Below are 18,227 nucleotides of genomic sequence, written 5' to 3'. Positions count from 1 at the left end.
TTCGTAACAAGTCGGTATACTTCCTGTTACACTATGATAGCGCGTACATGAATCATTTGCTAAAATTCGTGTTCCCTTGGTGATCGCAGGCTCAATACTGCTGGAAACTTCAAATTTTGTTCACACGTGCTGTGGAAATTTGTACAAAAATGGTAAATTTCTGCTTTTCTGATGTCTAAAATTTCCATTTGTGTGACGTTGTATCATTGTTAACATACATGCCATTAATTTTTGTGCTTTATTTCTCAGGTTTCACTCAATCCAGTGCAGATTCTCAATCAAGGTGCCGAGGAGGAGAGAGCTGAAATCGCTCGTCTTGTGAGTATAGAGAACACATTCTTTCGTCGAAATTTAGCTTGCTTATTTTCCTTAAGTGTGTATTGGTTTGTAATGCAACGTTTAGCGCTTTCCAAAGCGTTTTACTGGATGTTTTATCTCACACCCAAGTTACTCCTCCAGAGCAACAGTGATCAAGTTTTACTTTTTTGACATTTGTCACACCCAACTTTCCATTTAATGATTCAACTCAATTTTGTCAGCTTTTTAATTGAACTCAAGCCTTTATTGTTTTAGTTAAATAGGAGGGAACACTGTGCTCTTAAATCTAATGAGAATTACTAGTGTAACTAAGAAAACTATGGACACTAGGATGTTTCTTGTGTTGTGAAATAAAACCAATCAGATATGAGATTTAAAAAATCTGTAATAGTTATTATTTTTGTGGTTTAATGTTACATCTGATTGGTTGCAGATTCATAATCATTCCAGAAATGTGTTACACATGTGTTGGTAGTTGGGGGGGAGGGGGGAGGGGGCATAGGGAAGGGGGTCTAGATGATGTTTCACTAAAAAGATAAAAGTCATTTCATTGAAATTCCAGTGCACCATCTTCTGGGTATATAAAGGTGGGGCTTGTCTGTCGGGTTTTTACAGTATTTGTTTTCTCCCACTTGTTTAATGAGCAAACTATTTTCTGAATAACTGGCAAAATAAACAAGGAAATCTATCAGTCAGTCAGTCAGTCAGTCAGTCAGTCAGTCAGTCAGTCAGTTCAGTCATCAATCCCACTGTCGGTCAGTCAGTTTGTGGTCAGTCCATCAGTTTGGTCTGTCAGTCAGGCTGTCCATCTGTCATTCAGTCAGTCAACTATTATTAGTCTATCAGTCAGTTAGTCTATCCGTCTCAAACCCATAGAAGGACTGAGAATACACATAATTATTGTTTTTTTATTTGTAAATCAAGTATGATTGTAGATGAATTGAAATGGGAGTAAAACAAGTGGTCAGTAACTACTATGAATATCCTTGAATTGAGTTACATGAACTCCCTTACAAATTTACTTTTTGCATTTTATTTGTCTCTTTCAGTCATCTTTTATTGGTGCCATTGCTATAGGAGATCTTGTTAAGAGTACCCTTGGTCCCAAGGGAATGGTAACTAAAATTCTTCATCTCTATCCTTCAGTGAAGCACACCATACTTTTACTTTTTAATACAGTAGAATAATTTCAATCTCTTGAACACCATTTACATGTAACCCAAACTTATCTTGAACTATCTTGAGCTATCTTAAACAGAGATCTGTTTCCAGTGGATGGTGTGTATAGTACTTGTACATGCAATTTATCTCAATTATTGTCTATGAAGGAATGCAATAAGGGGTGTGCAAGTCTTAATGGGCATGGGCATGTTCTGAAAAGGATTCAAGGAAATCAAGGCCTCATTCTTAATTCTAAAACAAAGGGAAATGTCAAGCAAAAAATGACATTAGATAATATTTCTGAGGAAGTTCATGACTTTTTTGACCTGTTTTCATTCATCTTAGTTTACAGAGATGTATGCAAATTGACAGTTGAATGTTTACATGCTTGCATTTACTAGATGTAAAAATTTCCCCTGTACCAATAACAAAGGATGTGCAAATTCATGCAACTCTTTAATGGAAGATAAAACCTGCTTAGGGAATATATGGTAATTTTGGAAAAGGACTATTGAGGTTGCAAGGCCAAAAATGTGAATATGCCCCTCTTGGACCAAGCCCGTCAATTATCAGTCCTGAGTTTTGTATATTATTATATTGTTAAAACTGTATCAGATTTTAACATTGGTGTCTGTGTTTTCTAGGACAAAATTCTGCAATCCTTTACCAAGAATGAAGAAATTCAGGTTACTAATGATGGAGCAACAATTCTAAAGTCTATAGGGGTTGACAATCCAGCAGCAAAAATTCTTGTAGGTAAGTATATCAACCAAACCAGTACTTGCCCATTACTTGTACAAGCAGGACCTGTAATGTACATTTAAAGTCCACCTAACCCCAAACTTTTTTCGCTTAAATAAATCTTTGCACCTGTTCGAAATATATTGCGCTATTTGGCGCCTTTTTCAACGAAATCTTGACTTTTTAAAGGCTGTAAAAGTTACGAAATCTAGCCATCATCTGTCCCATGACCGAGCTAGTAAGGGGCATGGGTCTATTCCTTACGTGATGTCACAAACTGATTTGCATTGTCTTAAGTCTTTGTGAAAATGCATGCAAAGCAGTTTGTGACGTCATGTAAGGAATAGACCCATGCCCCTTACTAGCTCGGTCATGGGACAGATGATGGCGAGATTTCGTAACTTTTACAGCCTATAAAAAGTCAAGATTTGGTTGAAAAAAGGTGCAAAAAGGCTCAATGCCTTTCGAACAGGTGCAAAGATTTATTTAAGCGAAAAAAAATTTTGGGGGTTAGGTGCACTTTAAGAACATTTAGAAGCATAGACTTGTACCTTCGAACATGGTGTTGCCTGTAGAAAATGGAGTGATGCTAGTGCTCTATGTATCTCTAATCTTCTCTCTTTCTTGTCTCTTTTCCTTTAGAGTTATCAAAGGTGCAAGACAATGAAGTTGGTGATGGCACAACAAGTGTTACAGTTTTGGCTTGTGAATTACTCAGGGTAGGTACAAGTTGCAGGCCTAATCAAACCTCGGTTTAATTCATTTTTGAACCTTGGTCGACTTGTTTTAAACTTGCAAAAGAAATTCAAACAAGGTTAAAATGTTGCTTCCTATGTTCTCTTGTTCTCTATCTACCAAACTCTGCTATTTCCACACTCTATGATCCTAGCTCTCCTACAACCCAAGATCTTCTTTTGTCATTCATTTTGGAATTGATAACCTTGCGCTTTGAACCAAAGATCTCTGGATTTCCACTGAATTCCTGTTCTGATGACTATCCACTGAGCAACAGTAACTTAAATGCAAATTCAACCACTTTTAAAAATAACATTCTGGTCATGAACATTTTCATGCAAATCACAAGTAGAACCCATTCCCCCTTAAGGAAGGCAAGGTTGTCGCATTTGTGGTGAACGCTTCTTTCCATTTCTCAAACTGACCTTTGACATTGACTTAAAATGAAATGAAGTAAAAGTTATTTCAAACTTAATAGTAAAAGAAGGAAAATATCAGAATAATATACTTCTCACACCTGAGTCATTTGCTTCATTTCTTTTGACCACAACCACTACACCAACGAGGAATGGGTGCTGAGGATGGTACTTTTTGTATTTATATTACCCATCACAATGAATGAAAGCTAACCATTTTAAAGGGGAAGTATCACGGGGATTTTGACCTTTTGTTGTGAAAATGGTGCGACAACACCTGCACTTAGTTACAAAATAATTCTAGAACATCAAGGAAATGAAATCAACTGAATTCCTGAAAAGAAAAACTCACGACCTGCTCCAGTGCATTTTGGGAACAAAAATGCGAGTACATGAAAACAGTTAGCCTAATTTTTTTAAGTTGCAGTCCATTCTAACTCAGGCCATCTGTGGCCAGAGGCACTCATCTTTAGTCTTAGGACACCGGGGTGATAATTTACAACAAATTTTAGCAATACTTCTAGATTTCTGTCGATAACAAAATGTTTTGAAGCTTTTGATACAACACCAAACTTCTGTGATACTTCCCCTTTAACTCAGTGCTTGAACCTAAATAGCATAGAATGGTGCTAAGCCCCAAAGTGTTGTTCCTTGCCTAAGTGGAGTTCTGTTCACTCAATTCTCTGGCTATAGAATGGGGCTCTGTTCTTGGATGAGTCAATACTCTAACAACAGGGAATACTACATTCTGTAACATTACCTTTCTAGATCAAATTAACCTATGTTAGAACAAACTGACCTAGGTTGAAAACAAAGTGACCTAAAGAACAGATTAATCTATAACAAATACACCAAAGCTTGAGTTATTTTAAAAATTATATCGAGTGACCAATTATTTGTAGTCCTCCCCCCCACCCCCCAGCTGGGTGGGTACTTGAATCTTATTTTGTACTGCTTCAAAGACTTCAAAGACATGTTGGTTGTTTCAATTTCAAGAACTTTAATGAAATTAATTCTATCAATAACATGTGCTTCTGTTTCCACATCACATTCTAGGAGGCTGAAAAGCTTGTTTCCTGCAAAGTGCATCCCCAGATCATTGTGTCTGGTTGGCGTAAGGCCGTGCGTGTCGCTCAGCAAGCTCTGGAGTCTGCAGCAGTTGATCACAGCAGTGATGAGCAGAAGTTTAAAGAGGACCTCATGAACATTGCTAGGACAACACTCAGCTCCAAGATTTTGATGCAGCATAGAGATCATTTCTCTAATCTCGCTGTTGAAGCAGTTTTGAGACTTAAGGTAGTGGGATGGGATGGGATATTTCCTTGCAATTAAATATATTTTATTAGTTTATTAGTTTAGTTTATATACATTTGTAATTATTTTGTTAATTTGTCTCTGTTGACATTGTATGGCACATATTCATGTACAGTGAGGTTTAAATTTACTTTTGGTTTGAAATTTTACAAAGCAGCTTGATGTTGTTTTGTTTTCCTTTTTTCTGATTATGGCAGCACTTGATTTTGAGATAGAAGAAAATTAAAAGAAATCAACTGGCTTGAAAATTTTAAATCGAGAAACAAATTTAAACCACAACAAATCCTGTTTGTTAATACACTGTGATGACAAAATTTATTGCCATTTTCAGGGAAGTGGCAACTTAGACGCTATTCAGATCATCAAGAAACTTGGTGGAAATCTAATTGACTCTTACCTTGATGAAGGTAATAGCTTATTTGAAAGGCTAAATATATGCATCTATCAATGTTAAGCCCGAGGGGGGGAACCCGGGCATATGTGGGGCATTTGACCTCTATTGCCTTCCCCACCCTCGGGAATTTGGCTAAGGATCTGGGCCCCAGGGTGGGGACATTTGCTTTTTTTGTGCGGAGGAATGGGACCATGTCACATCATCCCATGTGCTTGGCCATCTTGGAAGTGCCTGTGTGGAGATTGAAATCATTTCAAAGTGGACTTGTACCCCCTGCAAATAATCTTTAGTTTATCCTATAGATGGTCATGGGGCACTCACTTGTATAGCTCAACATGTTAGACTTTTTGTTTCTGATTGAATTGTTTAAAATGCTAGATTTGTATACCTCAACATGGTGCACTCTTTCCTGTTAGGTTGAGAAAAATTAATGATGTCTGACTGTATCACTTGAAATGCTAAATTCGTCTAGCTCAACATGGTGTTTTTGTTTTATTAGACTGAGAAAGTGATATCTGATTTTATCACTTTAAATGCTAGATTTGTTAATTATTTTCCTAGGATTTACACAAAGCGTCAAAGGAATTAATAAAAAAGCTTGGCAATTTATATCGATGATTTGTAAAATATACAATAACTACTATGAACGTAAGGGATATTACTTCCCCAAGGTGGGCATATTTGATCTGATTTGACCCGGTTTTGGGGCCCCATGGTAGGGATTTTGATCAAACATTCTTCTGAAAAGTCAAATGCCCCAAATATGCCCGGGGTCCCACCCCCCCCCCCCCCCCCCCCCCCCCTTGGGCTTAACGTTGATAGATGCAATGCACGTAGTTCACCATAAAACTAAATAAAAACTAATTAATTTTTAAACATGTACTTGTTATTAATGTCCAAGTAAGTGGTTGACGGACTGTTTTTCAATGAAAACAGGATTTTTGCTTGACAAGAAGATTGGTGTTAATCAGCCAAAAAGGATAGAAAATGCAAAGATTCTAATAGCAAACACGGCTATGGATACAGATAAAATAAAGGTAAGCACAATTGATTATTCTAAGATTAAAGCATTAACTCTTTAAGCCTAACAGTGATCAGCATCAAATTTCTCCTTGTACATGTAATGTCAATGCTTATTCAACCCCTGAGGTCCTGAGAATTAAGGATATGGTCATCCAAGCCAAATTTGCTTGATAATTTTATTAATAACTTCTCCCCAGTTCTTTTATAAGAAAAGTATGGGGACAAGATAATATGGGGGTTTAATTGATTAATGTGTAACAAGTCTAAACGTATAAAATGTTCAAAACTTGCCGTCATTTGATGTATACTTCTGCGTGCTTTTGTGTGTTGCCTTTGAGGATATAGTCTGTCTTCATGGGTGTAGATGTCCCAGAAGACATGACTAAATGTTGGCCTTACTCTCAGAATGTCTTGAGCTATCTCAGACTGCCTGAGGATCAGGCAAATTGGAGAATTTGAAGACGTCATAATTTTGTCAATTATTTCTTTGGAAGAATGTCTGGGACCAATAAATGCCAAAATGACTGTTGTCCCTTCTTTTGAATTTTCAAGACATATTTGAGTCTGAGTGAAAAAACTTTAAGTGCCAGAGCCATGGTTTTAGAGTTGTTTGTAATTGCTTTATGCTTGATTGGAATCTAATTATAGCTGAAATAGATTAATTTAATTTGTTCTTCCTAAAGGTATTTGGTTCCAGAGTGCGGGTTGAATCTTCGGCAAAGATAGCAGAGTTGGAGCTAGCAGAAAAGGTAACAAAAGTCTTCTCTTTCGTATTTGTGTGTTGTTGTTTAGTGTACTTGCTTTAATGGAAATCAAGTACAAAAGACTAAAACTTGACTTTCTTTCTTTTTCCTTTTTAGCAAAAGATGAAAGAAAAAGTGGACATGATTCTTAAACACAATATCTCTTGTTTTATTAATAGGTAAGTTCTTACAAGTGAGCATCCTTTAAAATGGCAAAATGCATTTCACAATTGCCCATGAATAATTTTCACTCTTAACTAGTAAATGGCTTGAATCCAGTACTAGTGATTTTCAGGGAAAAGTACTACTAAAAAGGACACTTCTTGGATTGGTATCACTGGCTAAAGTTTTGACAACCTGACTTCTTCACCCTCATAAAGGGCAATTTATACGATACAATAAAACGAAAGTTAAACTGAATAAGTGCATTTAGACTAATATTTAGGCAATAAATGCAAGGAAACGGTGGTTTGTTTCAGTAATATTTCGATATAATTCTATATCATCGTCAGTTTGTTTCAGTAATATTTCGATATAATTCTATATCATCGTCAGTCTGACGATGATATAGAATTATATCGAAATATTACTGAAACAAACCACTGTTTCCTTGCATTTATTGCCTAAATATTAGTCTAAATGCACTTATTCGGTTTAACTTTCGTTTTATTTCTCCTGAAATTATCAGCCGGTAATGGTTTATACGATACAAATTTGTCGCATGCAACAAGCTTACGACAGGCCTACAACACAAATTGTTTCATGTAAATTAAACCTACATGTACAACTCACTTACGACTGTCGTGTCCGTCACAAAAAATGTTGAGACAATTGTAGGTATAGGCAATGTTGAATGACGAGAGTTGTGTGTGATTTTTTGCATGACGCAAACAGCGCGTGCTCTAGAAATCGCATGTGACAGTTGTACACAAAAGTTGTACCTTCTAAATTGGCCTAAGATGACTTCTGTTCAGAAACTCAAAACATTAGTTGCTGTTGCCAAAAGCCAAGAGTAGACTGTCCTTTCCATACTTTCCTTCACTAGTGGACAAACGTAATTGAAGGTCTGGGAGCATAACCGACTTATGTCGAATTTGAGCGCGGCTTTTGATTTCGCACAGATTTGTCCAAATTTTGACTCTCCCTGGTTTGGAAAACATTTCGCGGTTTTACAATCGTGGACAAAACTCCTTGAGAAAACCAAACACGAACAGAACAAAAACCACTTGCTTACTTCTCCCTCCCACCCCCTCCCCCTATGCAATGAGAACCGAACACAGACAGCCAAAAAAACACTCACTTACTGTTTCTCCCTTCATAATTCTACCACAGTTACTTCTCCCTCCCCCCCTCCCCCTTATGCAATGTTGATGTGGGAAGTGATGCTTACCAGGAAACTGTTCGTGACCCAAAAGACAACATTGAGTCAGGGGGAGGGGGAGGGGGAGGGGGAGGGGGATTTGGTAGTTTGCTTGTCTACAAGTGAATGCGCTTGGAAGGCAAATAGTTTTCATAGGTTTTGTCCACGTCAGACTCGTTTTCCAAATTATCGGTAGGCTAAAAGTTTCCACTGTCCACGAGCCGTGTTTAATCGCACCAGTTGTTGTTTCTATAAGTAACGTTTGAGATGATATCATGGTTTGCTTTTGCGGGTTGTAACAAGCCCAAAATAGATCAAGGCAGTCGGGATAAACAACTTGCGTATCGTACTGGCTAGTTGGTTTCCCTTTTGTTTGGTGAAGTTTGTAAACGCACGACATCCATCACATGGATCTTTTGAAAAGTTATGAAATTGATGAATGCAGTTCACAGGAACTGGTGGGCCGGAAATGTTGTCCAAAGAATCCCTCCTTGGTAGTGACGAGTGTGCCGTGGCGAATTTTTCAATTCCATTATCAAATCCCGCTGGAGCATCAGAGACAAATCCCGCCATGTGCAAGGTGTTTTTGCAAGCCTTAGTTGTGGTTTGCCAGGCTTGAAATTCGGTATGTAACGATTAACTTGACAATTTCAAGGCAATGATTCAATAAAAGTACGATTAACATAGATTTTCAACGGTTAACACCGACTGCTCGTGAAAAGAATAGATAGTCTTTACCTTTTAATAGAACTGCCGTTAATCGTTGTTAATCGTTGAAATGGCTACATGTCTTCCTGTTAATCGTGTAGAATGCTAGTATTTTGCGTTATCAAGAGTGATATGTCGACAAACGGGACAAAGCTGGATTTTACGCCAGGAAATGGACACATTTTCTCTTGGAGAATGTAACTGTTGACATTTCGGACATTCCTGTCACGTACGTAGTAGTTTGTAACAGAATCAAATAAAAGCGTGACAGCATTCTTTTCGTTGCTCCCGCGAAAAACACCGCTTTCATGTGCCGTGTTTCAAAGACAACGAGTGTATATTGAATACAAGTATTTAATCCTCAGTGCATTGTCTTTTTGGTCATCCAGTGTCTATAATGTTACCGATATATCTTTACAAGATGGTAAAATTTCTCAATGGCATTGATACGAAACACAAAGCGGCGTGAAAAAATACTGGACAATGGTTTTCAATCGAATTGCAGTTCACATGCAAAGTTTGGACAAATCCGAGCTACATCGAAAAACGGGCTGAAATTCGACATAAGTCGGTTATGCTCCCAGCCCTTCAATTTATATTTATTTTCACCCTATATAATAACCTAGAATGTTTTTCATATAATATGTTAATGTCTGTTTATGTAATATTATTATAAATGAATGCATGTGTGCTTGGAGATTCTCGTCTCAAATTGACAACTCCCTCAAACATTTTGCTCACTGATGCGATTTTGAGTCTAAATCTTAAAGAGAAAGTTCATATCTTTGCCAACCATGTGCACTGTATAATAATTATTGTCACCTTCAAGAAGTGCGTCAGTGAATGAAGCCATTTATATTTTCAGGCAACTTATCTATAATTACCCAGAACAGTTGTTTGCTGATGTTGGAGTTATGGCCATTGAGCATGCTGACTTTGAAGGTGTTGAGAGATTGGCTTTGGTCTTAGGTATGTTCATACAGTAGATGCTTTTGTAATTCTCTCCAGTTTGTTTCAAGTCTTCATTTTTCTAGACTTCCCAGAATGTACAGGGACCAGCAAATTTCACATCTGCAATTGTTTGTCACAGTCTGGTTTCAACCCCTGGATCCCCCCCCCCCCCCCCCCCGTCTCTGCGGGGGATATAGCTTTGTGGGTTACTACTTCTATAATTCTGTCTTGAACTACTGTGCAAAACATTTTGAGAAAGCTGAAAATGTTCTTGGTATTTTGATTTGGAAAATGAATTATTCTTCTCTTCTGTACAGCATACAGTTGAACCTCTTTATTACGGACACCAACTGGAGAGGAATAAGTGTCCGCATTATAGAGGTGTCCGTTTTATAGAAGTAAGCTTTATATGGATTTCGGTCTCAGGGACTGAGTGAACTGTCCGTAATAGAGAGGTGTCCATATTAAAGACGTGTCTGTAAGGAGAGGTTCCACTGTATTTAATTACCAAAGAAATAAAGAAAATTCTAAAGCCGGTGACACGCTAGGCGATTTTATCCGCTGATCACGGCGAATTTTATCGCCAACAAAAAATCGCAAGCAGTTGTCATCACTGATTAATACAGACACGCTTGGCGATTTTTTTTGCCAATCACAGTGATGTGGCACTTCAACCTTGTTCCCAGGCTCCACTGAGGGGCGCTTTGAAAAGTCATGTGATAAATCGTCCAACCTGGTTGGTTGACTTTACTGGTGATTCACAGTGACGAGCGTAGAAAATTGTGGCGATGGGCACACTAGGTGAATGCTGGTGAATTAAATTGCCGATATCTGACATGCTAAATATCGGCGATTTTATATGCTGATCATGGCAATCAGCGAAAATCACATTACTGCACTTGGCACATTTGGCGATTTTCGCCCATCGCAGCGATCGGTGTACAAAATCGCATGGTGTGTCACCGGCTTAAGTGGACAATTTCACCAGCATGGTAAATATTTACGTGGAAACTGAATCTGAAATGTTTAAACTTGGGCTGTGTTTCGTTTTGCACAGGGTGCTGTTTGGTATACATACAGTGTTAAAACCATTATTGTTTATTGGTCATTCATGTTTTTAGGTGGAGAAATTGTGTCCACATTTGGTCGTCCTGAACTGGTGAAACTTGGCGAGTGTAAAGTGATTGAGGAAGTCATGATTGGAGAGGACAAGGTGAGTAATCTGTTTGATCTTGATACCAGTTTAAGCCTTATAAAAAATATGTGCAAGCACAAGCCTAAAGACGTTCACATGTGTAATAAAAGCAAGCACAAGTTGACATAAACAGGCATGGTGTCTTTAAACGTTGACTAAAATTTGCATGGAGACAGTTACAAAAGCTTTTGTTATCCTGTTTCAACTGGTGGCACAGTCACACAAGCTTGGATGCAAGCACAAGAAAATTAAATTGTTTTTTTCTTTTGTGCTGGTTTCTATTTTGCTTTCCAAAGTGGTTTTCACAAAGATGTCTGGTTCCTGTACTTGCATCTCTACTTGCACCTATCATTACGGAAAGATTTATTTTTCAGTCTTAGATGATGAAACAAGTCTCTATTAATTCACTTTGTATTTTGTTTGCTGTTATAGTTGATCCATTTCTCTGGCTGCAAGCTTAACGAGGCATGTACTATAGTAATCAGGGGGGCCACACAACAGATCCTGGATGAGGCAGATCGATCACTTCATGATGCACTCTGTGTCCTTACACAAACAGTCAAGGAAACAAGGACAGTCTGTGGAGGAGGTAGGGACAGCTTTCTTTTTCCTTTATACAAACCGTTAACTTTTGATGTAAAACAAACAGTTCTTGTAGGATGCTGCCTACTAATTATGTAATTATAACTATGTGAGAGAAGCAGATCTTAGCAACAGATATTAAAATAGAAAAAGAAAATTATATTTAAGTTGCAAGTTTGAAATACGTAAATGCTACGAGGCTTTTAAAGTAAATTTGATTATTACAGTTTGAATACTAGGTAAGCCGCAAGCATGTGCGCAGCCTAAACAAACATGAATAAGTAAAACCAAGGATAAAACTACATGTAAGGAAGAAAAATACAAAAAGAAATTAAATAAAAATAAAAATAAAAATCAAACTAAAATATTAGCGTCAATATTCAGCGTGTTTCAACTGCTTATGTAGACTAGGATATACCCAGTGGTTATGAGCAGCTTCTTAAACTAATAATAACTGATAGCGATTGGGTGCCATATCCAGCACTGAAAAACAAGTCTTGGAACAGTGTCTATGACATTTCTCAGATTGGGTCAAATGCTGGAAGAAAAGAAAATTGGGGTAACCCCACATTTCTCAGAGATAAACCACATAAGAACAATTTTGAATTAGTAGGCACTGTCCTTAAGAAATCAGGGTTTAGACTATCGCAAGATGCACAGGGTTTATGTGCAGTAGCAAAAGGAGGGACTATCCTTACAACTTGATCATCTTGCTCCTCTCGGAGAAACACTAATAAATAATACCGGTAAGCAGTTGATTCAATGCACTAGTCATGGAGGCCTTTGGCTACGGTGCCTACCAGTAAATATTGAAAATATGGCTGCTTGTGCCATACAATGTTTGCACCAGCTTGTATTTCATGCTCTCTCCCTTCATACCCATTTACAAATTCTGTACATGTTCCACACCCTTGCAATACTGTCTAATGCAAGTTTGCAGACCTTAAGGCAAAATTGATGTTTTAAAACTGAAAACACCCTCTGGAGTACCTGCAGGGCTGGTTATACCATTCAACACAGGCTATGGTCTGAGGAACATAGGGAACATATTAGGTCTTCCTGCTGCAGTAGGGAATATATTTGTTGTGGATTAGCTTTCTACCTAGCAGGTGATAACAGGAACATTTTTAAGCTCCACAGCAAGGGGATTGAATGCTTAAAGCCTCTTGTCATTGTGAGTCTAAGTTTTTTGTTTTCATTCATTTTCCTCTTTGTGTGTGTGCCCAGGTGCTTCAGAAATGTTGATGGCCAATGCAGTTTCCCAGCTTGCCGCTAAGACCCCTGGGAAGGAAGCTGCGGCAATGGAGGCTTTTGCAACTGCACTGAGACAGGTGACCACTACTGCTGACCACACTGAGTGAATTCTCAACTCTGAATTGTCGTGTATTTATTGAATCTTTTTAACGGGATAATAACAACTTTTCTGGATTTTATCTGAAATAATGCTAAGCAATGCTATAGGCTGGCATGACATCTTGCTGCCATTGTTCATCAAATTTGTAGCTTGGCAGAAGGAAGACTGTTCATTTCGAAAACAGCATAGCTCCTAAAAGAACATGAATACCGTCTATTCTGGAAAAGTCACAAAGAATGCGCCCTGAGTTTTCAATTAGTGGACCATTTGTTAAAAGCTACAAGATGTAACACTTTTAAATTAAATGTATTGCACTGATCTAATTTGATTGAATTATTTCTTCCTTAGCTTCCAACCATCATAGCAGATAATGCCGGCTATGACAGTGCTGATTTGGTCGCCAAACTTCGGGCAGCGCATACCGAAGGAAAGAAAACCTACGGACTGGGTAAATAATATTGTTACATTGAAATGCCTTCATTTTCTTTCTTTCCTTGTTTCTGTGCACGTAGCTTGAGTAGCTTGTGGTATTTTTAACTCATTGGTAATCTCCGAGAAGGCATGGAATTTGATTCGAGAATCTAAATAAGAGAAAAAACAACAGCTCAAGTTTCTCCTGTAGCTGTGTTTCCTTCTGGTTAGTTTGGGCGTGGAGAAGGGATGGCGCAATGTAGCCTCGGTTCAATTCTCACGACTTGCACCATACATCTGTGTGGGGTGACTTTGTCGTTGGTTCTCGTCCTTGCTCCGAGACGTTTTCTCCGCGTACATCCCTCTCCTCAAAAACAAACATTTCCAAATTCCAATTTGATCTAGAAAGTGTCCTCAATTAGAGTTCTACGCTAAACACATTGACTCTTAAATCAAGTGATTTATTTATTTATTTGTTTTAGTGCTTTCTCGGCAGAAGGTTTTACGTTGAAGTTAAAGCAAACACGGATTTGGTTAACGTTTTGTCAGGAACGAAAACAAGTCCGTTCAGAACAAACAGAGCATTTTATGTAGCGTTTTTTGATGTAGTTTTTGAGGGCGAAATTCGCTACACACACGACACCCTTTTTGCAAATCTTAGGATAAACAAACCCCGTAGCACGAAAGTGGGTTGCTCAAAAAGTAGTTGGAACATACGTCAAGGCAACATTCTAAGCTGTGTCTGTAATTCACGCGGTCTCACAGAAGTGTGGTTAATTTTAAATCAGTCAATTTGTCAGTTCTCTCAACAGAAACAATACATGACTTACAGTGTACCAAACTTAACATTGTAACATTACAATAGAAGACGTTCTGTTTTCTTTTGCTGGTATTGACTTTCTATTCATTTAAGGACGGTGCCTGTTGATACAGAAGTATTTTTGTTTGGTTTATGACTATGCGGGAAAAGCAGATCTTAGCAAGGGCTTTTGGAATCCAAAAAGAAAATTGGCGGTAACCACACATTTTTCAGAGATAATTAAGCAACAGTATTTCTAAAAAGCTCCATATGAAGCAATGTATGGCAGTTTTTCCTAAATTGAAGCTTAATTATCTCTGAAAAATGCATGGTTACCCCCAATTTTCTTTTTGGATACCAAGAGCACTTGCCAAGTTCTGCTTTCTCCGCATAGTTTTAAACCACCAAAAATATCCCTGTGTTAGTGAGCACTACCCATAGGAAACCCGAGTATCTCGAGATGGGTAGAACGTATGCGCAGTAACAATAGTAGGCACCGTCTTTAAGCAGGCCGTTTGAATTTGTGCCGTCATTTTAGAGAGTGCAGTTTTACTGTGAATCTCTTTTCTCTTCTCATCAGATATGACTCATGGTCGCATCGGAGATATGTCTGAGCTGGGCGTGACTGAGTCTTACCAGGTCAAGAAACAAGTGCTGGTATCAGCGGCAGAAGCGGCTGAGATGATCGTCAGGGTTGATAATATTGTCAAGGCAGCCCCGAGGTAAGAAACTATTGGCTTTTCCCAAGAAGTTCTCGCCTGCATTGAAAATTGAAGATTTACGAACGTTATCCTTGTACAATGTGATCTCTGCAAGCTTCTTGCAACATTAAACGTTTCATCTGCAGTACACGTATTATATTGATTCATATATTCACATTGGTTTATTCACCAGCTACGGGTATATTGCGAACTCAGAAAATGACCAGCTCCCAGTTGGCTTGATATCTCAGTTAGTGGAGCGTGGTCACTGGTTCGATTCCCTTATCAAGCCTGATTTTTTTTTCAGGCGTTTGCTCAGCGCTCTTGTTCCCTGCATAGCTACCATAGTCTTCTATACCATTAAATCTTTTAGCCGCAGTTCAAAAATATGGTATTTCATATTTTCACTCTAATCCATTCATCCTTTGCTGGTATATTACGAACTCACAGTATGACCAGCTCCCAGTTGGCTTGATAGCTCAGTTGGTAGAGCACTGCACCGGCATCGCAAGAGTCATGGGTTCGAATACCGTTCAAGCCTGTGAATTCTTTTCAGCGTTTTCTTTGCAGCTACGTACGTTCCTCACTTTACAACAAGCTGGGGATTTAATACGACATTTCACCACTACGTTTCGTATGTTTCATCTGCAGTTCACTTCATATATTCATTTCGTATATTCACAATCATCTCTGCAGTTAACGATCAAGACACAGAAACACAAACGGGACACCACAAGTGAACTAACTGGGGTAGCCTACGGCCTTAAAATGTCTGTTTGTTTTGTTCACAGGCCAAGGAGAGATGACCAATGCCACCCTTAGATGCCTCTTTGTCAAAGGAGGCAGCTTCATTAAATTATATCTTAGTTGCAAACACTTCTCATTGATATGCATGGTGACTCCGTTTGCAATGACATATACGGAAACTAAGTCACTAAAGCTCTCTTCTTCTCTTAAGTTTCGTGAAAAAGCAGCCAAGTCGTCCGGTGCTTTTTCTCGGTGAGATTTTCACCTGCATACTGTGTTTGTTTTATCAGTGTACTTTATCGGTTTTGGCGTGAAAGGCACACAAATGATAACTACCGTAAATGACTGTTCACCAGAAATGTTCATGGCAGAATCGAGTGTAGTGTAAAGAAATAAACAATGCAAACGAACTTGTGTGTTCTACTCGTGATATCAATACTTTGGGATGTAGATGGTGATATTTTGATTGCTTGTTGCTCTTTTTTATCATCCGATGAAGTCGACTGGGTTGTGCGTCAATAGTTTAACGTCGCGAGCTACATCACAAGTGATAACTTTGCGGGGAGACAAACTATTGCGGAGTGCTTGCCATTTATCAGAACTGTGTGGCCATACCGACTAGATTATGAACTCCGCCGCCGGTGTTCACCAGTCTGAAAAGTTACTTCCACAATTTTTGCAAAGTGGCACGTTCAGGAAATGCTGTGCGCTATTTTAAAAGAATTTAAAGGACTTGGTATATACTTAGCTAGTTCAACTTGTGCATTCCGTGCGTGAACTGACCGGTGACAACACACACCTAAGTTTTTAAGAAACGCGTTTCTAATGTCTTGAGAAATTGTACAATTCTCCTTTTTGAAAGTGACACCTATGGACCTTTGTCACCTCATGTTGTCACTCCAACCATGTTGAGTCTCAGGAGAATAAAAAGCTTTGTTTTTGCACGGCAAGCCTCGCCCAGACGCGAATTCAGTGCGAGGCTTGCCGTGCAAAAAACAAAGCTTTTTATTCTCCTGCATGAGACTCAACATGGCCGCCGTGTGATAAAGGTCTATTCCCTGACATGACTGCCATCCGAAAATTACAGTGGTTTGAAGGAAAGGACTAAATCGAACAGCTGGCTACCGAAGACTACCCAAACACTTGGTGTGAGTTTCTTTTTTATCGAAACCTTTAGTTAAGAGTGAGACAGACACGCCGGATTCATGTTGGAGAACTTTACCTTTGTAACATAGTAGTGGTATGAGGCTGCCGCGACTGCAATTTCAAAAACCCGCCGAAAGGCAACAGTGGGGAACAGTAACCTTTTTCGAAGGGTCTTCGGTGCGTCCAAATGTGAAGAACTTGAGGAGTAGGTCAAATTTTCCCTTCTTCCAGTTGCTAGCTGTTTCTTGGATCGCAATGTGGTCACTGGGGTGACTGTGACACTTCAAGTACAATGAACACAGGTCAATAATCACGGGTAGGATAGTTACGTGGTAGGTAAAGGCTGCTGGACACTAGATCAGACATTGCGCAAGTATTGTACACTTATTGTCATGCATGTATTACAATCCCTGGCTTTGTTGTGTGCATTCCTCTGCGCAAGTTTGCGTCGTGTCTCCCGTTATTTGTTGACGCGTAGCTTCTCTCTCAACTTGTTCGGAAGTGGCTTTTGCCAGAAGCCCGCGTAAATCTCCAGAGGCGACTAGAAACATTTACGTGAAATGAGCCCATCTGCACCCCTTTCAGCTGTGGAAGGAGGTCAAAACCACTTAAAAACTTGGGAATGAAATAACGGTTTTGTCCTACATCTCGTTAGCCTTGTGACTGCTCCTGACGTTTCGACACTCTTTGATATTAAAACAAACAAACAAAAACAAAACAAAACCAAAAAATGATTTCGCCTACCGCCCCTGCAGCGCGCTTCTCACGAAAACATTTCTGGCCTTGAAGACTATTTTACGTGCACGATGTTCATTTATTTAAGTGCGTGTCCACGATAGGACCAGGCAGGAGGTGATAATACTCAAATCACCGATTTGGCTCAAACTTGGCAGAAACATTGAGTGCCATGAACATATTCATGTGTTAAAGCATTGAGTCAAAATATTCCATTTTACCAGAGTTATGGGTAAAACCTGAAAAATGGCCATTTTGGCACAAATTTATGCATATTAATTAGACAAACTCAATTGAGTGGTTAGACAAATATAATTGTGATCTGGAAATAAAACCCACTGAATTGTCTTTCTTATTGACCACTCTTGTAGCACAGTGCGTAATTTCAATCGGTACCTTCGATTTCGTTATTTGCCTGAACCTGAAGTAAGAGGCTGTTTAAGTCATTTTCACGAGAACCTCAAATTCGGCTTTTTTGTACCCAAATATCTCTAATGGCCAACAACCTAATGATGTAACTTAACCATAAGATTAAAGAGGCATATCATAACCTTCAAAATACGGAATAAAATTTTTGGGCAAATGAATAGTTTGTTTGTATGATGCAAATATGTATTACCACCTGAACGATTTTTGTCCATTTCATCAAAATTCATGTTGCAAAAAAAAAATCTTCAATCTTCTGACTGAACA

At 38.7% G+C, this 18,227-nt stretch overlaps 1 protein-coding gene across 1 annotated transcript; it reads left to right on the top strand.

Annotated features, from left to right (window-relative positions):
* The first annotated feature begins 66 nt into the window (after positions 1-66).
* On the top strand, positions 67-16,058 carry LOC146470056 (T-complex protein 1 subunit beta-like). The gene is made up of 17 exons (XM_085122161.1): positions 67-152; positions 250-318; positions 1,368-1,433; positions 2,124-2,235; positions 2,863-2,939; positions 4,428-4,667; positions 5,017-5,092; positions 6,016-6,116; positions 6,786-6,851; positions 6,963-7,024; positions 9,779-9,882; positions 10,986-11,077; positions 11,492-11,648; positions 12,869-12,972; positions 13,344-13,443; positions 14,786-14,927; positions 15,698-16,058. Exons 1-17 carry the CDS (start codon positions 150-152, stop codon positions 15,726-15,728), a joined length of 1,602 nt encoding a protein of 533 aa, XP_084978287.1. The 5' UTR covers positions 67-149; the 3' UTR covers positions 15,729-16,058.
* The last annotated feature ends 2,169 nt before the right edge of the window (positions 16,059-18,227 follow it).

This window comes from Pavona decussata, unplaced genomic scaffold (assembly GCF_977016875.1).
Source record: "Pavona decussata unplaced genomic scaffold, jaPavDecu1.1 SCAFFOLD_114, whole genome shotgun sequence".
NCBI lineage: Eukaryota > Metazoa > Cnidaria > Anthozoa > Scleractinia > Agariciidae > Pavona > Pavona decussata.
The sequence above is the reverse complement of the archived record's forward strand: the minus strand, read 5'-3'. Positions and strand labels throughout refer to the sequence as shown.